The following is a 25,948-nucleotide window of genomic DNA, read 5'->3' as shown; positions in this document are numbered from 1 at the left end:
CATAAACAATGGCAGGTAAAAACTCCCCTAGTGGGAGAAAAACCTTAAGCCGAACAGTGCCAGGAAAAACTCCCCTTTAGGAGGGAAGAAACCTGGATCATAAGGGGGCCAGGATGACAGACAACGATGGAGACAGATGCGTGGTGGGACTATAGCGCTGGACCGGTGGAGGCAGTCGTGAAAAATCCCTCCCCGGTGGTGTGTTTGGGCCGCGGCACGGCTCCGCGGAGCCACAGAGCATTATTTAAATACTCCACCTCTGTACACACATCTTTAGGGCCACACCCTACAGATGTGGCCCTCTATAGCTCAGTGGGTTGAGTGGGCGCCATTTGTAGAGGCTGTAGTCCTCGTGTGGGTAGCGCAGGTTCCCGGCCTGTCGCTCACATTGCAATAGAGGGAATGTGCATGACGTCACAGATGCGACTTCACAGCGGGTTTCGCCCACTGAGTGTCAGAAAGACTGAGTGTCAGAAAGACTGAGTGTCAGCGTAAACTTTCAGTTTGAGCAACTGGAAAACATCTAAAATAGGAAAGAGCTGTTGTGCGATCGACTGTACTCATAGATTTAGCAAGAAATCCGAGTTATCGTTTTACAGACTGCTGAAAAATAAACTTAAGAGAGACAAATGGATCGCTGCAATTCACAGAAACAACTGGATTCCAGACACTGAATCGTGGATTTGCGGTTCCCATTTTGTATCAGGTAATGTTTGATTTTTGGGTAGCTAACGTTAAACGGTCAAATCAGAAAGTTCAGTGTCCTCATCACTTTAATTTCTACAAAAAAATCCTGCCTTGAAATACGACCAAGCGTCAAGACTTTTTTATGCCTTCAAGCTTTGCTTCGTGTATTTCCCCGGCGTAGAAATTAAGTACATATAAATATCAGGAAACTGGATTCGTGGCCAAATATTAATGTCCATGGACCACTGGTTCTTGGTAACTGTACCAAATATTAATGTCCATGGACCACTGGTTCTTGGTAACTGTACCAAATATTAATGTCCATGGACCACTGGTTCTTGGTAACTGTACCAAATATTAATGTCCATGGACCACTGGTTCTTGGGGTAACTGTACCAAATATTAATGTCCATGGACCACTGGTTCTTGGTAACTGTACCAAATATTAATGTCCATGGACCACTGGTTCTTGGGGTAACTGTACCAAATATTAATGTCCATGGACCACTGGTTCTTGGGGTAACTGTACTAAATATTAATGTCCATGGACCACTGGTTCTTGGTAACTGTACCAAATATTAATGTCCATGGACCACTGGTTCTTGGTAACTGTACCAAATATTAATGTCCATGGACCACTGGTTCTTGGTAACTGTACCAAATATTAATGTCCATGGACCACTGGTTCTTGGTAACTGTACCAAATATTAATGTCCATGGACCACTGGTTCTTGGGGTAACTGTACGGGTCACTGTCAAGTCCAACTGCCTTTAATTTAAGCCCATAATCGGCTGTTATCCCGTCAGCACAACTCCCACCCTGAACTGATTCACCGGACGGGCAACACTAAGCACCCACCACAGCTTTCACTGGGTCCCAGCCATTGATTAACTGATCTCCACGAGGTGTGCAGACCTTCGCAAAAGCCGGCAGTTTGCCAGTCTCCAGCATTTAAGTGCGTTCACACAACGCCAAGAGGGGAAAGACATAAGCAGTGCACTTAGAGAAGCAATCATTGCTGCACGTCAATCTCAATAAAACCCGTCTCAAAGCATTTGGAGTTCAATCTAACAGCTACATCGCGAACCCTACAGGCTTCTCCGAGGTTGTTAAGTGTTATAGTCCATGACAACACGGTTACGAGGCCGAACTCCAACAGTTTGTTTGGAGGGGTCTTCCAGGAGAAAGACAGATCCTGCAACAGGAGGACAAATCAGCTAAATGTGTGTTTGAATGTTTAAATTCTCAACAGGAGGAAGCTGAGATAAGCTACGACATGTCAACCTTAACCCCGGCCCACAATCCCCAGCTGGTCCCAGTCTGAGCTTCTCAGAAGAAAAGCCGAGGAGCCGTTGAAGGCGTAAAAACATAAAACGCCACACGTGTTGACCGAAACATTTCAGAACAGAAAGGACTTTCACTTAGCTCTCAAAGTGATCTCATTAAATGTGAAAGAGAGTGTGTTTTTTTCTCACGTATCTACATTTATAGTAACTCTCCAGTACATTTGTGGGCAATATCAAGCAAATCATGTTTTATTGAGCTCTGCCAGTTTTGGAGTGGACCACCGCGGCGGCGCCAGTCGGGGTTGCTAGGAGATCTGCTCTCAAAGCGTGAGAAGAAAACATGTTAGGTTTGACGGGGGGGTGGGGGGGGTGTCAGCCGCAGCCTGGTTTCTGAAGACAGCGTGGCAAAGCTAAGGAGAAGGAGGAAAAGTTCGACCTTGGCGGCGACCTGACGAGGCGTAATGAGTCCTGAAGCTCTGACTCAGCGCGGTGATGTCGTGGTTCTCAGATTGCTGAGAGCTGGTAAACAGGATACCGAGTCCCAGATGAGTTCTGCCCCCCCCCCCCAAAGAAAAGATGAGGGGAGGCCGGGGATGAGAGAAAAGGGGGGAGGATGGGAGGAAAAGAGGTTTAGGTTGTTGGAAGCATGAGTTGGTGAGTTTGCCCAGAGGCTCCGGCTGACTGGGGTGATGCTGCGTGACGGGCAGGTGTCTACAAGCCGGTGGGCCGAACGGAGATAAAACACACCGCAAGGAGGGAAGAAAACTAGAAACTGACATTTTACCTTCATCTCTTCCTTTCTTTGTCTCGGTCTTTGACCACTTTTGTGTCTGTTCCGTCTCTGAGTGAAATCAGAGCGGAAAGGGGAAAGATCTTTGCAGGACGTCAGCAGTAAATGAAGCATTCACACCATTTAATAGTTTGCTTGATTTGTGTCAAGTTAAAAGGATTCAGACTTTGTTCGGGTTAGACTCAAATGTTTGGATATCCAAGCAGTGGCGGCTTTTGATAAAACATTTGGGGGGCGCACTGGCGAGTGGGGATTACAACACAACTATAAACTCTACTTGAACATACATTTTTTTGTTATTTTTTATTAAATATCACTACATATACTACATATACATATACATATACATATATTACATATACATGTAGCATATTTTACATAAACATATTTTAAATTTTTCAAGTAACAAAATAACATATTTGAACAATTTTTCAGATTTTTTCAATTATTATATAGAGATATTGACAGATATTGTCTGAAAAATGGTTCAAATATGTAATTTTGTTATTTGAAAAATTTTAAATTTGTTTTGTTGATGAGAAAATATGTTTCTCTATTTTTATTATTTTTGTGAGGGGGGATATATATTGTTTTTCTGCACTACCTTGTTCTCTATAGCTGATAAAACATGAATTACTCCTATGTGGGATCAATAAAGTTCTTATTTTTGCCATCTCAGAAAATTAAATATATTATATTTGGTGCCACTGTATCCAAGTATTTCTTCAGTAAGTGGACGCCCGGTTTTAGGAGTGTCATCTGTATTGTCTTCTTTCTTTCACAAAACTGCCAAACTACACCTTTTGACGTTATAACTTTTGTGGCATTGTTAAAATGTGACACTTCCACCCCCAAATTCTGCTCCCGGTCCACCAGCGCTCAAAAACCACCAGATTTTCTGCAGCACGTCATTCTCAAATGTCCTCGCTCTCTTCCTCTACTCTTCTCTCCCCATCTATTCACAACCTCTCGTCATAGTTCTGAAATACAAAATAAGTTTAATGGAAAACGGGTAATTTTTTTGCTAAAATTCTCCAACAATGTTAAATGTTTTGAGACGCCCGTGAGGGAGTTGTTCTATTGATCTGACAAGAGGATCATTTGCTTAACTGAAAATAAAATGGAGTCACCCTTTTCACACCTCCGGGTCACATGACCTCTGCCAGAACCAGCTCTCTGGGGTGTGATGTAGGAGCAACCAGTCATTATTTATTTATTAAAAAAGGATCCCCATCAGCTAATGCCTAGACGTCCTGCAACTGTTCCTGCGGTACGCAGACCATAATTATATTACAAGACTTGTTATACCCTGGATAATATAATAATAAAATAATCTCTCTATACCAAACTATTCAAAAGTTATGGCAGAAAATAGGAACTATCAAATATCAACCAATCAGAAGAAGGGGCGAGGCTAATTTGCACCAATTATGGTCAAGGACTCAAAACCGAGTCCGATGACACCACCCACGACTCTCTATGTCAAACCATTCAAAAGTTATAGCAGAAAGTAGGAACTATCAAAATATACATATAGATGAAGGGGGGGGGCGCGCTTTTTGGCGTCTATCGTCGCCACGGTAATGCTTTTGAAAGAGAAAAGTAATGTGCATCGTCGCAGGAGGGAGACGCACATTTTGATGAATAACACACCTGGGTGCACGTTACGGTTCGGGCCGTATTAACTGCCGAAGGAATGGCATAAATTGCGCCAAAATGACACGATTAATTCAAAATGGCCGACTTCCTGTTCGGTTTCGGCCATGGTGCCAAGAGACTTTTCTTTAAGTTGTGACATGATACATGTGTGTACTGATTTTTGTGCATGTACGTCAAACCGTATCGTGGGGCTTGAGGCACAAAGTTTTCTAGGGGGCGCTGTTGAGCCATTTTGCCACGCCCATTAATGCAAACCATTAAATATGTAATTTTTTACCAGGCCTGGCTTGCGTGCAAAATTTGGTGACTTTTGGGGCACGTTTAGGGGGCAAAAAGGCCCTCATTTCGTTAGAAAAATAAAAACAAGAAAGGAAAAGGAAAAGAACTCCTACAGATACAATAGGGCCTTCGCACTGTAAGTGCTCGGGCCCTAATTAACAATGATAATAACAAGCCAAATTCAAACAATATCGGACAAGTTGGATATTGTAGGCGATATCTCAGCTGGCCTTTAACTCGTCTCACCCTTGATGTCCCTTGGACCTCTTTGAGACAGATTTCTGCCCAGATAACTATGTTTATAACAGATTATTATTGGATTTTGCACATGGCTAAGTAAATTATCCTCTACTGGCTCCTCTAACCGAGTTGTATGTACAAGTGCACTATAGATTTTTTAAAATCAAAACCAGGGATTTTTTTTTAGGTTGAATAATATGAGGTTTTTACAGTAATGGTCCTTTCTCTACATTTAACCAGTTCAGACAAGCAAGCTTATCACCTTCACAACAGCCCACGACCAGTGTATCTGCCTCATTCTGCAGGATTTGTAACCGACTGAGTGGCCTGTATGACGCAGGCGCTCTAAGCACCTAGAAATAGTCCAAGTGACATAAAACCCGAGTGCGAAGACTCTGATTCAACACTACTGGTGGCAGAAAGGGTGAACATTTCCTTGTGATGAAACCTCTTCTGGCCCTTTTGGGAATTATATCTAAGACGTGCTCAAACCAGGAGTTTTCTTCACCTTTTTTGTAAGTTGTAGTTCAGTTTCTGATCAGTTGTTTATCTTTTATTAGGACCTGGTAACATACAACCTTTTGCTGGATATATTAAATTACAGCTTGTTAGGGGCCAGACCTGGGGTTTACAACAAATAGTAGAATAATGGGCCAGCCTGCTCACATCCAAATGTCATCTCATTGGTAAATATTGAGCAAAGGAAGGGGCCGAAGCATCTCCCCTGAGGGACGCCGCAGTCAGCCTCCTACTGTTTGACAAAGAAATTGAAAAGGACTGTGAGATCCGGAGGACAGACAGCTCCTCAGAAGAGATACAGCCATAACAAGTGAGGTTATGAAGTAGAAGAGCGTGATCAATCGCATGAAAGGCTCACAGCCAGCTAGCAGCCAGTGTGTCACCCAGGTAGAACAACGGCCTGATGTCTCTGCTGAAACTTATTTGTTGAGTCTTTTACAGAGAAAATAAAAACCAGCATGGATATGTTCAAATCTAATCTTCCCATGGACTTTACTCAGTACAGCAGAACATTTATGTGTCCAGTACTGGACAATAAAAGACTGATTTTGGAAGGAAGTGAAAAGAAAGAAAAGAAAAGTTTGAATTCCACTGCTTCGACATGAAATCGTGGACGTTTGTGACTTTTCAGAGTAAAAGTAATAACGTTTACTGGAAGAAACAAAAAAAATCAACCGTCTTTAATGAAACAGGCTCCAGACATCCATCACCACTATTGAAGGTAAGAAGAAAAACACGACTTTGTGAAAACAGACACTTTTCAGTGGCATTTTTCTTTCTTTTCTAACATTTTGATAAATCACTTCAGTTTTTTATTCAAATAAAACATGGCTACAGATACAAAAATGACTCTTCGGTCACAAATTCACAAATGAGTCTTCCTTGTTTTATTAAATCAGTTTCAGGGGCATCTTCATCTGAACATTCAGTTTTTTAGTGAAAAAATACCATGATTTGGTTTTATCTTTTTGCAAAGATTTGTTATTTCACTTTTTGTGACCCAATCTATGTGTGTCTTATGATGGTGTAAGTGCCTCTTGTGAATGACATACGGTGTAGATATGAAGAGAATCTCCGCATCTCCACCTGGTACAAATCTAGCTGAAGTCTCAGCATGTCGTCTTTGTTTAGGGGTTTGGTTTGATGACATCAGAGTCATAAAATCAGGATTTTAGCTTCTAAGTGAATTGGTCGTCCAATTGTTCGGCGCTCTGGTTTCATACAGATACGAGAAGAGGAAAAGTTTTTTACTGGAAATCTGGACGTTCCCAGCTCCCAGAAACAGTCAAAAGAAGATCGGTGATGCAGCCCCAAAACTATGGAACACACTGCCCAAAAACATGAGGGAAGCCGAGTCGGTAGATGTCTTCAAAAGACAACTTAAAATCTCTTCACTCAAGCATGATATATCCGGGTGATTTTGATTGATTTTTACTGTCTGCATTACTTTTATACTTTTAAATGTTTTTATATGATCATTTTTATCTTGTACTCTTATTTGTTGATATTTTTATCTTTTTATTTTTCATTTGCCTACGACTCAGTGCAGTATTTTTACCTTTTTATATTCAACATTGCTTTTATCCTATCTTAGTAGTTGTTCTGTGGAGGAATTTGGAACTGCATTTTGTCAGGGTTATGTTTTATGTCTATCTCTATCTGTATATCACTGCACTTAAATAATTGTGTTTTTATTTGCTGTTGTTTGTTTCTCTATTTCTCATTGTTCTTGACATGTTTGTATTGTTACTGTGAAGCACTTTTAGCTGCGATTTCCGTATGAAAGGTGCTATAGAAATAAAGTTTATTATTATTATTATTATTATAATCCTGATTTTGACATCACAAGGAAAGTTATTGCCGTCTTTTGTAGACACAGTTTCTAATATTTGTAAAACGCACGAAAAGAAAGAAAGTCCTCTCTTAATCAGTGCAGAGTTGACAGGCTCCTTTCAGCTCATGCTAATGTCTTCTGCTCAAACATAAGTAAAACACTTTATAAGAGACTGATAAACCTGATAAACCTGTGTACTGTCATACCGGACTGGGACTGACATTCCAAACCAAAATTCAACCAGCAAACTCTGCGTAAATTCATGGATAGTTAGTGCTAAAAGCTAATAGTTCCATCAAGTGAAACTAAAGGCGGAAAAAGAGAGAAAGATGAAGGAAACCTTTAGCATCTTTGCAGGCTGGTGAAATAGTTTTACATGAAATGCAACAGAATCAAAGCTTAAAAGAGAAAGGAGAGAACACATCTGTGTATGTCTGTCAGAGGAAACACAAACGCCAATCACTGCCTTTCCCCTCCAAAGCCTTTCATGCAGATCTCAGATTAAGATCCTCTGGCGCTTTTCTCAAGTTTCATTCAACACAAGCCAACGCTTTCTAGACAATTCATAAGAAATTGTCCAACTCGTCTTCATCTTCGCAGGCCTTTTATCTGGGAGGAAGAAATTGCTTCTGGTGGTATTCCACCGAGCACCAAAGCTGCTCGTGTGGGAGACACGAACGCTTCCCAGGGAATAAAACCAAGCCTCCTGACGGACTCACCCATCATTAATTTAATCTTTTACATCTGTGCTTCTCCCGAATGGGAGAAAGGACCGGAAAGTCCTCTTCTATCAGACGGGTCAGTGCATGAAACAGCTGCTCAAAAGTGCAGCCATGTTGCTGAAAATGAAGACGTGGGAAAAAAAAAGAGAGAAAAAGACTCCCTGCTTCTGAGAGTCCAGGTGGGCGTTTGGCGACCGGCGGCGGAGCGTGGAGACTCCATGTCACGCCGGGGATCGATGAGAGGCAGCACCAGGAGGAGATGACCCGCCAGGTAGAAAGAAAAGAGAAAAAGGTGACATTGGCGAGCCAGACAGTCGGCACCGTCGCCCAGATGGACGGAGGAGGGGAAGTGCGGCCTGATGGGAGCGCGGCGCCCCAAAATCTGGATAAAATCTGGAGCCGGTGGCTCCAGCTGCATGCTGGGTAATAGAGGTGTCGACTAATATCAACATGTCGGGTACATTTACCTCAGTGAACCCCAAAGTAGAAGCAGCGAGACTCTGGTGAGCCAATCAGCAGAGGGAGGTGATTCATCATGTCATCATAAGATAATGAAACCCCTCATATATAATTATCTTCTCGTGACAAAAGCCTCCACAAACCGGGAAAAAAAAATGAATCTATGAAGCTCATCATGTTTATATATATACGAGCTGATGAGGTTTTATGTAAATGTGAATAAAGAGAAGTCAAACAAATATTAAACCAGAGCAGCTACTCTGTTTATGCTCCGATTAGCTTCATAAACATTTCATTCTTGTTGATATTTGAAGAGAGAAAAAGAAATCCTTCGCTCCGAGAATCCAGCTTTTCTTTTTCTTCCATTTACTCTCACAAGGAGAAACATTCCCAACCTTTTGTTTCAGAGCTGAATAAAGCTAATTATTCTAATGTAAAAACTTCTCTTGAGCTGCAAGTATGTGAAAAGTAGGATCAAACAGATTTACACTCCAATATTATTCATAAAGGAGAGAAATTCAGCTGCATTCATTTGTTTCATTTGCATTTTATTCATAGTTTCTTCTCTCCCGTCCACATTGTCCAAAAATGACTTTTCAGGTTTTGTTTTAAGGGTTATTGTGATGAATCTCGTCTGTTCCCTCAGATTTATGCTGCGCCCGGGGCAGCAGGTGTGGGAGCGGCGGCTTGCCCACCTAAACCTGCTGCCATGATGTCAGTGCGTTTCATCATCGCTCCAATCAACACTGTTTGCTGATAAATCGCTATTTAAATAAGTGGATTTCCAACTAAACGATGCACGCACACAAATATGGATGTTGTTACGGACACGGATGTCTCGCCCGCTCACGCTGAAGCCTGCCTGGTTGTTGAGACACATATTCAGAAGCAGAGGTGGCATGTAAACCACTTACAGCCTGGTTTTAGATCCTCCACCGTTCCCTGGAGCTACTGGAAACGGGAAGAATGGAGCATCGTCGGGAAAATAAAGGATTTCTACTGGAAGGAGGGATGGGGATGTAAAAGTTTTGTCAAGGAATCTCCATCCATCCGTTAAACGAGGCGAAGGCCAGTCACTCCTGCTCATCCTTGGTTGAATTACTGCTGCAGTGCAACACTGAGTGGATGAGTGCATGCAGCCCCCCCAACCCCCCAAAAAAGAGTTTTCTACCAGTTCAGAGGGTTCTCTTAAAAATGAAGATGGGATTTAGTTTCGCCTTATGATTTAGCAGATTTATTAAGTGTTTTTTTTTTATTAAATATTTCAGTTTTCTATCACAAATCTGCACATTTTGAGTTTTTGAGTTTCCCACAGAAATGTCAGATTTATGGGAATTTTTCTTAAATATTTTCAGTAAATAAATTCAAAAGAGTTGTTTTGGGGCAAATTACATTTATGATTCACAATTTCTGAGTTTTTGTTCTCTAATGTGGGAGTTGATAAAGTCACAGGTTTCACTTCTTTCTTGCAAAATTGCCAAATTTACAGTCAGAAATGTACAAATATTTCAGTTTAATCTTTATTTCTTCCTAAATTTGTGAATTTAGGCCAACTTGAATTTAAACTTTAGACCCAGAAATCTATTCTCTTTGCTTCTTGAAGTATACCTGGTTATTCCATCACCCAATTTTAAAGGGCTTAACAAAACATCCTAAAACAGCCCCCTGCCCCCCCACCCACCCCCCACCGCAGACATGGGGCTCCCAAAAACATGCTGTCGCCCCTGCGGGTCCGCCGGTGGTGATGGCGCATCTTACCTGTCAGTGTCCCACTCCCTTCCCGCACATTCACGCCGCTTTAAACCATCCTACAATCCAGCTGCGGGTCCAGATGTGTCCAGGTGTGGAAAAAAAACCCAAATCAATCTCAAAAGCAGCAGTGGTGTCCCCCTTTTTTTCTTTCTTCTTTTCCTCCAAGTGAATCATGCAAGAGTATGATCCGTGTCCAGGCGGAGCAGCATCTCATCCAGGGAGGAGAGTCTCTCCTGCATCCACATCCACCGAGCTGTTCTGCGTCCTGCGGGCGCGCCTTCCTTGCTCTGTGCTCGTCACCCACCAGACAGGGCAACCTTCCTAAAAATGCATGTATGTGATTTTTCTTTTCTCCCCGGTTTCCCCCCCTTTGCTCGTTTCTCCCCGACTGTCTGTCCAAGTGTGGCCGCTGCGCTCCGAGCGCACCAACTTTTACCCACACTCCGGCGCGCAGCCGGTTCTACGCACGCTGCGTGACAGAAATAGTCCAATAGTCCAGAATTTCACTGGTCAATACCACTCCAGGTGATAAAACTTACTTATCCATGTTTGTAGATGATATTTAGGTAAGATAATCCTGACTGAGTGAAGCTGGATCATAGTTATCAGCTCATGAAGTCACCCACCCCCTTTAGGAAATTACATTTTATGCTGGTGCATATCCTGGTTTAGACTCATGCACAGGATATCTGTCAATGTTTCACTATATTGTGTTTGGTATCATTTTAAAGGGGACCTTTTAGCTTTCATTCAAGCTAAGATGTGAATCTTTCTGGCCAACATAGAGGTCACTGCAGCTCTTTAAACTAGAAACAATGCACATTTTTACACCATTTTCGCCTAAATGATATCCCCGTGTCACCTAGGAACAACAGAGACACAAAATACAAAAACTAGAATACTCACAGGACCATAAGGATTCAGGAAATGTATAATATACCCCTACTATATCGTTGTTGCAGGTCATTGTGAGCCTTAAACTAGAAGAGCATCATTAGGCTCCTATGAAACAGAGACAACTCTGTTGTATTAGACGCTATATAAATAAAATTGAATTGAATTGAAACTATAACAGCCACTAATGTCACAAACGGGTCTTTATCATGCAAATACAGGACATTAAAAACACCACAATGAAATAAGGAACCAGCTTAGTTTTATAAACAAGCATCTAAAATGTAATTTTCTGAAAAGGGTGGGTGATAACTCTGATCCAGCTGCCACTCAGGAAGGTTATCATACCAGAATATCATCTACAGACATGGATCTTTTCAAAAACCATAAGCAAGTTTTGTCACCTTGAGTGGTTCTGATATCTGGTCTGGTTTAACCACTAATCTCTGACGAGAATACGACGATGAGGAAAGTACGTCATTTTTGCGTTTTCTCTGATGAGCCAAACTAATTATGGAGCAGGAAAACGGCGCAGCTGACTCTCACCTGCTGGAGGAGTTAGGTGGATATAAATAAATAAGTAATTAGCCACAGGTTGGGGTATTTCAATACAATTCCATGACCATAGGATGGGCAATAATTGCAGAAAAGGCAGTAAAAGCCTATGAGTGAGTGTTAAATTGGGAAGGTGTGTCAGCGCTCGGCTGGAGCTGCAGGTGGAGCGGGCGGGGGAAAGTTGCCCTCTACTGCCATCAAGCGGCCGTCAGGGGAATTACACTTCATGGGACAAACTTTACCGTGTTAAAAACATACTCTACAATCCTGTTTGAAACCTGTTTTGTGTGAAAAAAAATTTCTATGCGTCTTAATAACAAACTCCAGCAACACACAATGTTTTAAGCCTTTTTTTTTAAGCAAAAATGATGCAAAAAGGAACATTAATTTAATGTGGGTACTTCTTAGGACAGCACAGTGGCTTGGTGGTTAGCACTGTTGCCTCACAGAGAGAAGGTTCCTGGTTCGACTTTCTGTGTGGAGTTTGCATGTTCTCCCCGTGCTTGTGTGGGTTCTCTCCGGGTACTCCGGCTTCCTCCCACAGTCCAAAAACATGCATACTAGGTTAATTGATGATTCTAAATTGCCCGTAGGTGTGAGTGTGTATGTCTGGTTGTTTGTGTAGGTGACCTGTCCAGGGTGTAACCCCTGCCTCTCGCCTGAAAATAGCTGGGATAGGCTCCAGCAGACCCCCGTGAGCCTGCAAAGGATAAAGCGGGTATAGGAAATGGATGGATTCTTAGGACCTATACAAGTCTAGATGTATCCTTCACCATAATTAGGGGCAGTGGTTTGTTTGACTGGTGGAGTCTCCCACATCGTGGCTTCGGTTAATCTATATTTTTGAACATCCACAGTCCTCCTTAGGAGCTCCAGACTTCACCTGGGTTGTCACAAAACCTTGATCTGTGCATTTATCAGCCATTTGGATGCAGATTTGCTGTTGAACTCTGGCCTTTTGTTCTGTGGGGGCGACAACTTAGATTAAAGTTTGCGGTCAACTCCGTGGGCCTTCGTCACGCGACCACAAACAATCTCAAACCATCACCCTGCGGTGGTTTAGTGGGCTGTTCCTCCTGAAAAGCTGCTATTACAAGGATGAGGTTTTCTCCCAGAAATCCACCCAACAAACCGGACTTGTTCAGTCTTCTTGTGGTCGTACCGTACTGGACTCAAACATCTCATGTTCTCAGTGAGGTGCGGAGAACCTCAGCAGTCTGAGCTCGGGGTAGATTTGGACGGACGTCCTCACCTGAGAAGACTCCGAACCATCTTCACACATCTCCTTACTTGTGAATAACCTTTTCAAATCAGAATGTTGTACTCCAGGTTTGGAAAAGGTCTTATCATCTCACGAAACCGTTGCAACCCTCATGTCTTCTGTTGGCATTAGGCTGACACACGCTATTTAATCGAATGCTTTGCAACTGTGTGCAACACAGCTTATTAAATCCTACAGTCAAAGTATCATCTTTTTTAATCCTACATTCACACCAAGGTTAAAGTAAAAGCGATTCAGAGAACAAGCTGATCAAAAAGGTTTATTCACTGTGGAAACAGCCCTATCATACGCACACACACCCAATTTTTCTTTGTACAAACAGCAAACATCCAAGAACTAATGCATGTGAGGAGATAAAAGAACCCAAAAGAACGAATCATAAAAGCACAAAGTGATTTTGCAGCACAGATTTATAAAGAGACACTCCAAGTCCTTTCCGCGGTGTCCGTCGGTGGATCCCAGGTGTTGTTTGGTACTTTTTACAGTAGGTCAGGGGAATATCATCCTAAGGCAATGTTAAGACAGATCAGGTGTGGCGTCCTCCCCTTCAGGACCGGTACGAGCAAACGTCTGTGCGTTGGGGATTCAACATTGATTTGTTTTCTTCTTTAAGATGCTCTGAAAGGATCTGAAAGGCATTGGCGGCTGCCGTAGTGGCGAGTAGTTCACGGACCCCTCAGCACTCCTCCTTGATGTAGATTTGATCGTCTGTGTCCGACTCCAGGTGCTCCAGCCGCTCCGTCTGTCCGTTCATGATCTCGTCCGGGGTTTTCATGAACCTGGTGGAGGCGGCGGGGGAAAAGAAGGTGAGTTTCACTTTGTTTGAGCTGCGATGCCGAGCCAGAGTGACGCGGACGTACCTGAACAGAAGTCTTTGTCCGGGCTCTTTCCTGATGATGTTCAGCTTGTAGTAGTGTCTCAGTGCTCTCGATATCTTCTCGTACGTCATGTTGGTTCTGTTCTGTGGGGGTGAAGAGCACAAGCGTCGTCAGTGACAACGACAGGTCTCTGATCGGCACAAGTTCTGTTTTTGGGGAAACTTAAGAACCAGGAAAAGCTCCTAAATAAACTGAAAAGCATCTGGTAATTATCTGTTGCTACTGTAAGCAGGTGTTTTACTGAGTAATAAATATATCTTCATGTATCCTGATCAGTTTCCTGATTGAAACAATAAACAAACAGAAAGCCAGTTGATTTAATATCTTTTGATCCAGTTCCAACTATCACTCCGAAGGCTCCGCACGTGAAGTGAAACGATGGGCGTATTCATTTGAAACTTCTTTTGCCAACATATTTGCCAGTCAGTGAAAGCATGTTTTGTGGTTGTTTGTGTTGTTTTAACCACGTGGTTATACATTTGTAAACATCTAAAGACATATTCTGCCCTTTTTTCAAAAGGTCAACAATTTCCTAAGGTCTTAAAAATGTCTGACTCGTTTAACGCCACAGTAAAACCGTAAATGAAACCTTTACAACCATCTTTTCAGCTGTTCCAAAGTGCTGGTTGTAGGGGAGCAGTCAGTTTCAAACCACCGCCCTTCTCTTGTGTGTTAAAGCTTTGTTCCCCCCAATTCAGAGGTCAACCAAAGTCAGCACACCGTGGAGGTAGCGGCTGGATAAGTCCACTCTCGTCTGCGTCTGTGACGTCACAACATCCCGTGAACCTCAACGAACGAACGTTCATGATGCACTTTCACACTTAGATGACCGAAGGTTGAATCTGGGATTACAGTCGTGACAGTCACCCAAATAAATATTATAAGATATATCTATAATAATAATAATAATAATAATAATAATAATAATAATAATAATAATCATTATCATCCTCCTCTTTCAGCAGCAGTTTGGCCACCATTAAAAAAGGTTTTGAGAATTAAAGTTAACTTGAAAGATAGGAGACAAGTTAATTCTTCACTTTGACCAGCATCTTAAACATTAAAGCTCAGTTTCTGATATAAAAGGAACTGATATAAAGTTGTAAAGTTGTTGAGTCCCATAACACTCAACCTGCAGCTGCAGCTTGTTGCCACTAGAGGGCAGCAGAGGAGATGGAGACACTTTATCAACTCCCAGCATCAACTTCTGCCACATCACACAAAACATCCTTAACTGACTTAAGTTCACATAAAAACGCTGTTTTTAATTATTTCTGAATTCAATGTTGAACTAAATAATGTTTTGTAATGTTAAAGGCAAGTGATGAACGTAAATAAACAAATGTCCAGACAGCGGCGGCTCCTGACGGAGATGCCAATGGTTATGCTGGTAGAGACGTCATCATTTACGTGTGTAGATACAGTTGCTACCGATGGAAACTGACAATGGTAACATCATAAATGCAGTCACTTTCCCCCAGTATTTTTATGTACATTATTATTATACCTTATGGTCAAACTAATAGGTCTCCAACTGGTTATTGTGAATTAATTAGTTATTAATTATTAATTAATAAGTTAAAATGTGACTGTGGTATTATAAAAATGACCAATAAAACTATCAAAATCACCCAAAACAACTTGTTACATTTGATCTTCACCAGATATTTCAGTGGTTATGGTGGGGGGGGGGGGCAATGCTTGATTCTGATTGGACACTAACACACAACCGTCTCTGTGTCTAGAGCTTCTCTGGTCAGTTCAGCTGCTGCAGATACACGAGGACCCGCTGAGCCACCAGAGGACCCTCCAGCTACACCGTTACACTCAATATCCACGTTTGGAGAGGAATAAAGTCAAGTTTCATCATTTGTAGACAAGACTAAAACATCCTTTTTTGTGTGTTCAAACGTTACTGTTTACTTTGCATTTCTCACCCCTCTAATGAAAAGTGAGAAAAACACCTGCATGGCCCGTTATTGTGGACACATCTCTGAATGCCAGACTTCACCTCGGCAGTCGGCACATCTAGTTAGCGCGACTCAGCGCTAGTTACAACCACAATCAGCTAGTCATCTGTCTGACAGACTCAACTAGAGAAAACAGGATTTTCATCTTTTGTGTACAGTAATCCCTCGCTATAACGCGGTTCACCTTCCACGGATTTGCATTGTGCATCGTGTTCTGCATTCTGATTGATTAAACAGTCTCTTCACTTCCTGTGTCAATAACATTGGTTGCTTAGCAACAATGCTGAGAACGGCCAATGAGCTTCAGCAGCAGCTCAAGAACGGGAGCCTTTGATGAATCGTTCATTACAGTCTCAGATATAATCAATGGTGGCATGTCGGTTTAGAACAATCTTTTTGCCCAGAAGAAAAAAGAGCAACAACAATGACCCATAACTATTTTCTTCTCTGGAAAAAACACCCCTTCACCGCGGGCTTTAGACGAGTCAGGATGCAGTGGCGCAGTCAGAAGAGCAGTGAAATACGCGCCAGTCACAATTTATCCTACTGTACTTATTTTCATAATAATTTTTCAATTTAAGTTTGCAAATTTTCTTCAAGACCCATAATGTCGACAAAACGTTCTGCACCGATTCTCCCATTTAAATCCAGTTACTCAGGTCGCGGTGGTGCGGTGCTGATCTCCCCAATTTGAAGCCTTATATAATAATTGTAAAAAAAATAAAGGTTACTACTTCAAGGATTTCACCTATCACAGGTTCTTTTTGGAACGTAACTCCCGCGAAAAACCAGGGATTACTGTTCCTTGAGATGGAAAACCAACTGCTTACACGAAATACCAACATTTAACTCCCAAAAGGTCCAACACAGAGGTATAAACCTCAGAGAGGAAACGCCGGACCCCCGGGTGCGTTTACCTTGTGGTTTCCCCAGAGCCTGGCCAGACCGTTGGGGTCCGTGATGCGGAAGATCTTGCTCTCGGGATCCTCCCAGCGGATGTAGTTCTCGTACCTGCTGTCTGACAGGAGCTGGTAGACGTAGTCCCACAGCAGCCTGCAGTCTGGGGGGAGAGGGGAGGAGAACACCTGTGAGCCGAGGCGGAGGACGTCTGACACCGAGCTGCTGTCAGAGCAGCTCTGACGGACAGAGACTAACGCCGAACGGAGTTACCTGCTATCCGCCCGATGGGCATCTGCTCCCCCGGGGGCGAGACGGGCATGATGACGTGGTTCCTGTAGAGCGCCTCCTCCTGCTGCTGCAGCAGCTGCTGCTGGACCAGCGCGTGGGCGTGGGCGTGGACGTGCACCTTCGTTTCCCGCCCGTTCTCCTGCGGGAGGCCACCGCGGCCGTGCCGGAAGTCCAGCGCCGCGCCGCCCGCGCTTCTGTTGGGGCTCAGCAGCAAAGGGTTCATGATGGTGCTGGGGATGAGCTGGATGACGCGAGGAGGGCCGGCCTCCTGGCCCCCCGGGCCCCCCGGGCTGCCCGGGCACGGGGCCTCCCGGGGCGTGTTGCAGCGGCCGTTGGGGGCCGAGGGAGACACCGACAGCGGGTACATGTCCTCCGGCAGGTGGTGGTTGCTGTCGGGCAGCTGGGAGAAGGCCTGGAGCGGGTCGTCGCCGGGGCCCCGGGGGTGGTGCGGCTCCGGGGGGGAGCGCCGCGGGCCCGGGTTGTGGGGGGAGCGGGAGCGGTGCCGCAGCTCGATGGTGGGGGGGTGCTGGGGGGCCGACTCTGTTCCACGAGGGGCCCGCCGTACCGTCTCTGAGGAGACAACGACACAACGACACATTTACACGTAAAATTCAATTATTATTTTAAAGATTTTTTTGGGGCTCTAGTGGCCCTTTATTCAAGTTGCAGACAGGAAGGGGGTAGAGAGAGAGAATGGGGATGACATGCAGCAAACGTACGCAGGCCAGGATTCAAACCTGCGACCTTATACTGAGGACTGTAGTCTCTGTACTGTACTGTAGGGTCAAAATTACCTAATTCTCCTGTCCTTCTTTCCTCCAACAAGGAAAACAAGGAAAGAATGTACGAGGGGAGAAAAGAAGGAAGGAGAGAGCATCCTTCCTTCTTTTCTCCCCTTGTACATTCTCTCCTTGTTTTCTCCTTTCCTTCCTTCATTCCTTTTTCCCTTCCTTCCTTCTTTCCTCCCTTCCTTCTTTTTTCCCTTCTTTCCTTCCTTCCTTCTATCTTTTCTCCCTTCTTTCCTTCCTTCCTTCTTTCCTCCCTTCCTTCTTTTTTCCCTTCCTTCCTTCCTTCCTTCCTTCCTTCCTTCCTTCCTTCCTTCCTTCCTTCCTTCCTTCCTTCCTTCCTTCCTTCCTTCCTTCCTTCCTTCCTTCCTTCCTTCCTTCCTTCCTTCCTTCCTTCCTTCCTTCCTTCCTTCCTCCCTCCCTTCTTCTCTTCCTTCTTCCTTGACTGAAGACAGCACAAGGGTTAACCATCTGCACCACTGAGCGGCTCTTACTTGAATTATTTATTAATAAAAATGTCAAATTCTCCAAACCAAGAAGTTCTTTCACATTCAGTGGTTCAGCAGGAGACGATCAGATCAATCAGCCAATCAGCTGCTGCTACGTCCCGTGTAATAATGATAATGTTTCATAACCGCTGGACCAGTGTGAGTAGGATGCTCCTTCTCAGTCCTGCAGCTTCGTGCTTCCCGGTTAGAAAGTACCTAACAGGTCCAGTCATCCCTGACGGACTAAAGAATCCATGACTCGTCTCCAGAGCTGCTGGATTAGTCACACCGTGGAAACCTGTTTTAGTTTAGTTTTATTAGGTGTAAATACTGTCTTTCATTTGATTGCATTATTGTACTTTTATTGCATGTTTTCAGGGTATTTTGTAAAATATTAGTTCAATCCACAGAGGACTTTCTTTTTGGAAATGGACACATTAGCGGATGATGGTCACTTGTGAGGTTGTGGACGTGTCTGGAATGGATCAATATATACTCCGCTGTTTTACACAGCTTCTCAAAAAGCTGCTAACTAGTCTGAAAAAGTCAACCTTGTGCTCTGCATGATTTGTCTCCAAGCTCCAAGCTCCAAGCTGTCAGGAGCGAACACTTTGAGACAGATAACACACTGGGGTCTGTCCTCATGACCCACCGGTGAAAATATGACCCAGAAAAGATGACGACACATATTCTACTTTGGGCCTTGGAAGCACATCTGGTGCTGCTTCATCCTCTGCTCTGCGTTTACGTGGGAGCTGTGTCAAAAATGTGTCCATCACATTCTAGCAGTGTCATTTAGCCTACTGGATGAATGACAGTCCCCACTTTTGTGTGAAAACGCTGCTTCTGAGGCCAAATGTGTCCAGACTGGAGCCAGAAAAGACTTTAACATTTGCAGAGATCTGTACGCTCATATTCACGACTGCAGCTTCCTTTGCTGAAATAACAACAGACACTTTGCTGAGAGACTTGGAGCTGACTGGTGTCTGAATATGAGCTGGGACAGGAGCCCGGATCTGCCCGGGCCTCGGCCTCTGCTGAGAAGGAAGTGGGAAGTCCGTGACATCTGTCACACCAGCACGTCTCACGAGGACGGGAAGCTTCACGATGACAAAGGGAACCAGAGTTCCCGGCAGGATGTTAACCCAGGTTTTAATGACACGAAATGCTTTTCATATTTTGCAGCCATGCAGCAAGCTTCCTTGCTCTCTGATCTCCTGCCACTCGTGGGAAGTGGAAAAGTTTTCAGCGCTCCAAGTTTCAGACTTCTTGGAAAACCGGGATCCGAGGACGGCCGCAGACGCTGTTGCTGATGATTAAAGGTTTTATGTTTAAGTGGTTCAGATTTGACTCAGATTTTGTAACTTTGAAGAGGAAACAAAAAAAGTCCTCTGAGCGTTTCTCTGAACACGGAAACGTTTTGCCTTCAGTCTGTGTTTGCGTTTCCTGGTGGAGCCGGTTTGACTGCAAACACGGCCCTGCAGCTGCATCCACTAGTCGCCCTGCAGCATTTCCCACATCACAGGTAACTCAGGTATTTGGATTCTTTTCCTCACAACTTCCTGAAACGCAGCAGACAAACCTGCAGAGGAACCGCTCCTCCCCGTCCCCTCCAGCTTCTCACATCAGTAGATAAATCCTCATCATCCACTGCAGTTTGGTTTTTTGTTTTCCACTGAAAACTTTACAGACTAAGATATTTGTAAGATTGATACATTTGTTCGAGTCACATAAATGACACCTGAAAGGTCGACATTATTCCAAAGATGCTATTATGCCGATTATGATTGTTTTCCTTCTCCATCTATTGATACTTATCCTATAATACTAATAGCCATCATATTCTTCTCCCATGGACATTATTACTTCATGCTTTTATCGTCTCGGCTTCATTTAAAGCATCAAACGGAGAAGTTTTGGTGCTTTACATTTTCCAAAAGGAGTTAATAAGGAAAATGGAAACAGAAAACATGAAAACAAACAAAAAAAACATATGAAAAGCACGAGTATATGAGGTCTGATTTATTAACGCGGGACCAGAAATAAAGGTTGCAAGGTCCTTTACAACGATGATGTGAAATCAAACTTAAGTTTAGTTTTTACTTCATTAAATTTTAAATAAAGCAGCTTTCCTCTAACAAGTTAACATAACTAGAGAAGATTACCATCATGTAGTCCCAGCTGTGTACTTATATTCTTATTATTGTACTCATGATGCTGTGATACTAATCAATTATAATATATGTGTCTACTTATGTGAGCATAAGTAGCAACTTAGCTTCCCCTTCGCTACATTGGAGCCGTTTAAAACACCTCAACAGGAACTATAAAAAGACAGAACCAATTATACAGGGTTAGTTTTAAAGAACCTACCTCAGAAGGAAACGTAGCTCATTCGCTATTCGTTAAAAAAACAATCATAATTGTTTTAATTTCTATTAAATGTAGATGGCATACCAATAATATTACAGCATAAATCTCTTTATGAGACAAGTGGGGCTCTATATGTAGCGATCATTTGTCCTTTTACGTTGTTGAAGCAACTCTGGTCACGTGGAGCTAATGGACCGGTCGCTGACGGAGAGTCTTAGAATCCTGTTGTGGAATTTGAAATTTAATTTGAGCGAAACTATGACGACCTGCGATGGACGTGTGAGCTGTCCAGGCTTTGACCCAGAGAGCTGGGGCTCCAACACAACCCTGGATAAGAATAATCAGGTAAACCGTAGAGCAGTGATTCTCAACCAAAATATATAAAATATATATATTTAATATATATATATTTAAAAAAAAAAGATCTTCTGAGATTTATAGAAATTGATTATTACTTTACTCAAATGTGACCGAGACCTTTATCTACCTAAACTACAGAAGGTAACATGACCTTCTTTTACTTTTTACAAGTGTAATTCGTTGTATTTTAACAAGAAATCTTGCACCTGTTTGCATTGTTGAAGTTACTGAATTACACCGTTGATACAAACGTAACACAATCTGCAGCCTTTTAAAATTATGAGCCTGCCCCATTTCATTAAAATGCTTTTATTGTGAAATATTAGCAGGAAGCTGTTGGGGGAACGCTCATTAACTTGCAAAGTTCCAGTTAGCGCTTTTAAATTGCAATAATGTTAACCCTTGTGCTGTATCGGGTCAAGGAAGGAGGAAGAGAAGAAGGGAGGAAAGAAGGAAGGAAGGAAGAAAAGAAGGAAGAAAGGGAGGAAGAGAGAAAGAAAAGAAGGAAGGAAGGAAGGGAGAAAAGAAGGAAGAAAGGGAGGAAGAGAGAAAGAAAAGAAGGAAGGAAGGGAGAAAAGAAGGAAAGAAGGAAGGGCTAAAAAGAAGGAAGGAAGGAAGGAAGAAAGGAAGGAAGGAAAGAAGGGATGAAAGAAGGAAGAAAAGGAAGGAAGGGAGAAAAGAATGAAGGAAGGAAGAAAGAAAAGAAGGAAGGAAGGGAGAAAAGAAGGAAGGAAGGGAGGAAAGAAGGAAGGAAGGGAGGATAGAAGGAAGGAAGGGAGAAAAGGAGGAAGGAAGGAAGGAAGGAAGGAAGGAAGGAAGGAAGGAAGGAAGGAAGGGAGAAAAGAAGGGAGGAAAGAAGGAAGGAAGGAAGGAAGGAAGGAAGGGAGAAGGAAGGAGAGAGCAGGATGAAAGAAGGAACAGGAGAATCAGGTCATTTTGACACAAAGACAGTACAAGGGTTAAAAAAACAAAGAAGACGATAAAAACAGTAACACAAAGAAAAAAAAAAGAAGTAGACAATGACGGCTCATATTAAAAAACAGGCTGTTTGTTCCGGACGTAGCAGAGTTGATCACAAATGTCCAGGGGGTCCAGGACCCAAAAAGGTTGAGGATGGACTATGAAGGTAACATGAGAAATCTTCTAATATGAACACATTTTGAAGCTTTAATGGTTAAATAACAAGTTTAATGGTTAAATCTGTAGTTTAAGGCTGAGAATGAACCATGTGCTTGTGTGTGATGAGGAAACAGTGTTTGGAGGACTGACCTTCCAGCTTCAGGGGCTGCACGGGGCCCTCGCTCTGGGAGTGGAAGGAGTTCCCAGGAAAGTAAGCAGTGGAGCAAAGCACGTGGGACTTCCTCTGCTTCAGGATCTGCTGCAGCAGCTCGTAGAGGACGTCCCCTGCAGAGAAGCAAAGGTTAGAGGTTACCACACGGCTCCTGGCGACACCCAACGCCTGCGTGAAATGGGAAACGAGTGATGGCGTCACCCCCGGCATACACGGTTCCCGTTCCTCCTTCTCTATGGATCTGCTCTCATTAGCGCTCCCATTATTGCTCAAGCTCGGGGGAGCTTGAGCAATAATGGAAGAGTAAGTGAACGAGGCGGCCTCCCAAACTGACGTTGGTTTGTTACTCGGAAAAACATTTCCCAGACTTTCAACACCCAACCCGACGCCCCAGCGAGGACACAGGAGGCCTGCATCATAAAAGTCATATACTCCACTTATCACCACCTGCAGCTTCAGTGCTTACACACATTTGTAATTATGTTGTTGCCATGCCAAAACCTTTATTTCTGTCCAGAATCACCAGGATCTGGATGATGGGAGACATGGAGATCTCTGTACCGTCTCCTCCAGGACATCCCAGAGATCAGGGGTCTGCAACCTTTATTATCAAAAGAGACATTTTGCCCCCACTTCTACAAAAAATAATGTCGGGAGCCGCAAGAAATAACAAGAGATTTTAAATGTTTTCATCTTTTATTTATTTTAGCTGTTACAACCCCTAAATATAACAACAGAAGTGCAGTGTGCATTTGTAGGCGTACTTTGAAATAAATTAAACTCTGAACTGTAGGCCTATTTCAGTCTACAGGACTGTCTCAGAAAATTAGAATATTGTGATAAAGTTCTTTATTTTCTGTAATGCAATTAAAAAAACAAAAAACAAAAAACATTTCTATTTTTGTAATTGCATTACAGAAAATCACAATATTCTAATTTTCTGAGACAGTCCTGTATATTTGTGTAAAAGTACAATAAAAACGACCTCACTTTAATATAAATAAAAAATTTAGCTGCAGCTTAGCAGCTTTAAAAATAAATATAGAAATTAAAAATAATTATTTTAAAATTAGATGGCATCAACTCAAACTCCAAGATAACTGCCCAAAAAAAAATAAACTAATAATATCACTAAAAATGAATTCAGAAATATCATTTATTTATGTTCGGTTCGTTTTTCTTTTCAAGGCCAAAGGGAGCTGCTACAATGAGGGTGAAGAGCCGCAGGTTGCCGAGCCCTTCCATAGATTATTGATGGTGTTGAAGTCTGCGATATTCTCATCCTACTTAAACCACAATGAGCCTGATGAATCCTGCTATTTTCATCTGTAAATGTGTCCGTGCTTTTTTCTTTAAGACAACCGCTGCTCTTCAACCTCGAGCTGACCAGTGATGCAACCCCAGACCATGATCCTACCCCAACAGGCGCCACAGAAGCCACTACGGCGAGGCATGAGGGTGAATCACTTCAGTCAGAGCTGGTGAACTGATGCACACGCCACTCTGGACTCATCTCACCACATGATCCTCCTCAGCTCCCACGTCTTTGTCTCCCGCAGCAAGCTGAAGCATTTACTCCCTGATTACCATCAATGATGCGTGCTGTATTTACTTTAAACCAGGAAGAGACTCTTTGCGGCGTGATGGTGTGCATGAAGAACATAAACTTATTTTTCTCCTTTATGCAAAGACAAGTGGAAGTTTCCCCACCAGATAAAAGCATTTAAACTCAGCCCTAAAGCTCGGCACCACTTGCCATTAATCTAACAGTAAACGATGGCATCAACGGCATGTTTGAACAAGAACTCTACTGTTTCCCCGAAACAAATACTTCCTAATCAGCTGTTCAAAAGAATCCATCAGATCTGTTTATGAGATGATTAAAAAAGCAGACAAAACTTTCCAACTCCAGTTTCCTGTAAGTAATTAGCTGCAACACCTCATCATGTTCCCACAGCGTTCACAACAAACCAATGAGTGGAAGAGTTGGGGATACAAATCCTGCTCTGTGTGTATTTTAATATTTTTTGATATAGCACGATTTTTTCCACTGACATTTTCTGCAAATAATATTTTGATCCCAAATATAGCCAACAAAATTCAAGTAAAGGCTGTTTCCACTGAAAGTTCAGAACAGTCCAGTTCAGTCCACTGATGATGCATTCTGGTATAAATCAGTTTTCTTCCTAATTCTTTTAATTCCCATTCATGGAAGATAGCTGGCTCGGAAATCCAACAGATGGCATCAAATTCCTGTACGTTGTATTAACTTTGTATAAACTTCCAGCAGAACCAAAAGAGTTGACATGCATTATACATTTTTTCACACATCACTCACTCACCAAACTGCACCCTTCACTGTCTTGTCTTTTCTTTCCTACTTTTTCACGTTCCACTTTCTTTGGCAGAATTCTTTTTCACTTTTTTTCCCTTCATTTACTTGAGGGAACAATAAAATATAGTAGACTGCCAAGAGGGCTGTGAAGGAAACACACTCGCGCACGCACAAAAAAAATCTTAGTTTGAAGATTAAAATACATGTATATGCTTTAGGTTTTACCAAAATTGGTATTAACCATTAATATATATCCAGGGAAGGGAGAAACCAAAAAAGAAGAGCAAAAAGAACAACAAATCGGATTGGTGCACTTGGATTATTTTCCTTTTGCATATTTCTCTGAAATGCTTTGTCTTTGTTGATTTAAAGATGGGAGGGAAGATGGACTGCGGCAATGTCGGTAAGAACTACTGTTGATCAATATTTATTAACTCCCACTCACATAAGCTGTGCGTCATTTGCTGCTTTGCCAAGTCTGAGATACAAAAAGGAACTGAGAAAAAAAGAAAAGGGGAAAGGAATCTGCACCTCCACCTCGCGGTGATTATATAACTGCAGAGCAACACGACCGACGGATAAGTATAGAAGCAGCCACGAGTGAGACACGTATGTGGGCTACATGTGTAGTAGTTGTGACGTAGAGGCTTAAATCACACACAACAGCTAACAAAGACAAATCCTGCCGTGTCCCACATCAGCAACTCAGTTCCAGTAGCATTTACGATTGGCGTCCAAGCATGACGAGAATCGGGCATTTTTATTATTTTGAAACGCATTGAGCTTATTTGAGTGGAAACTCGAAAACTAACTGAAACTAAATGCATTTTTTGATCAGTTCTTTTTTTCTACTTCTGATTACTTAAAATAAAGAATAAAGGATCTTTTATGGCACTGTTGATACGATTCTGTCATCCTGGATTTTTGTTGCAAGTCAATACATCAAAACCTAAACTACTAACGGCCTCGTACGACTAACTGAAACTAAACAAAGAAAAATATCTAAACTATTAAAAAATTTAATATTATAACTCTGGGATCCACAAAGAAGATTTTTACAAAAATCTCAATTATATAAGATTTTTAACTGATAAATTGGCCAATATCTAGTTATCTATACAACAGATATATTGTAAGTTAACTAACATTTATTATGTTTGCTATTTATGAGTCACCAAGAAAGAACAACATAGTTTAAAAAAGTAAAATAATTTAGTTTTCACATCAAATATATTAAAGTCCTGTTGGTTTAAAGTTTGTTGTAGATAAACTGTAGTTCAAGGATGCTTTCATCTTCTCTCTTTTAATTTTCAGTTTATAA

At 42.5% G+C, this 25,948-nt stretch overlaps 2 protein-coding genes across 2 annotated transcripts in view; both read right to left on the bottom strand.

Annotated features, from left to right (window-relative positions):
- Positions 1-10,635, bottom strand: part of LOC133424207 (chemokine-like protein TAFA-2) — a 101,031-nt gene extending 90,396 nt beyond the window's left edge. Inside the window, exon 1 of the mRNA XM_061714665.1 lies at positions 10,235-10,635. The gene's annotated coding sequence lies outside the window, so the exon portion shown is untranslated. The remainder of the gene's footprint in view (positions 1-10,234) is intronic.
- Positions 10,636-13,205: 2,570 nt separating this feature from the next.
- etv6 (ETS variant transcription factor 6) overlaps positions 13,206-25,948 on the bottom strand; it is a 56,941-nt gene continuing 44,198 nt past the window's right edge. The window contains exons 4-8 of the mRNA XM_061714754.1: positions 22,271-22,405; positions 16,978-17,565; positions 16,725-16,867; positions 13,820-13,920; positions 13,206-13,738 (exon numbers count right to left, since the gene is read on the bottom strand). Coding sequence (XP_061570738.1) covers positions 13,636-13,738; positions 13,820-13,920; positions 16,725-16,867; positions 16,978-17,565; positions 22,271-22,405 — 1,070 coding nt within the window. The 3' untranslated portion in view covers positions 13,206-13,635. The remainder of the gene's footprint in view (positions 13,739-13,819; positions 13,921-16,724; positions 16,868-16,977; positions 17,566-22,270; positions 22,406-25,948) is intronic.

This window comes from Cololabis saira, chromosome 23 (assembly GCF_033807715.1).
Source record: "Cololabis saira isolate AMF1-May2022 chromosome 23, fColSai1.1, whole genome shotgun sequence".
NCBI classification, from domain to species: domain Eukaryota; kingdom Metazoa; phylum Chordata; class Actinopteri; order Beloniformes; family Belonidae; genus Cololabis; species Cololabis saira.
Note: the sequence above shows the minus strand (reverse complement) of the source record. Positions and strands in the feature narration are given on the sequence as shown.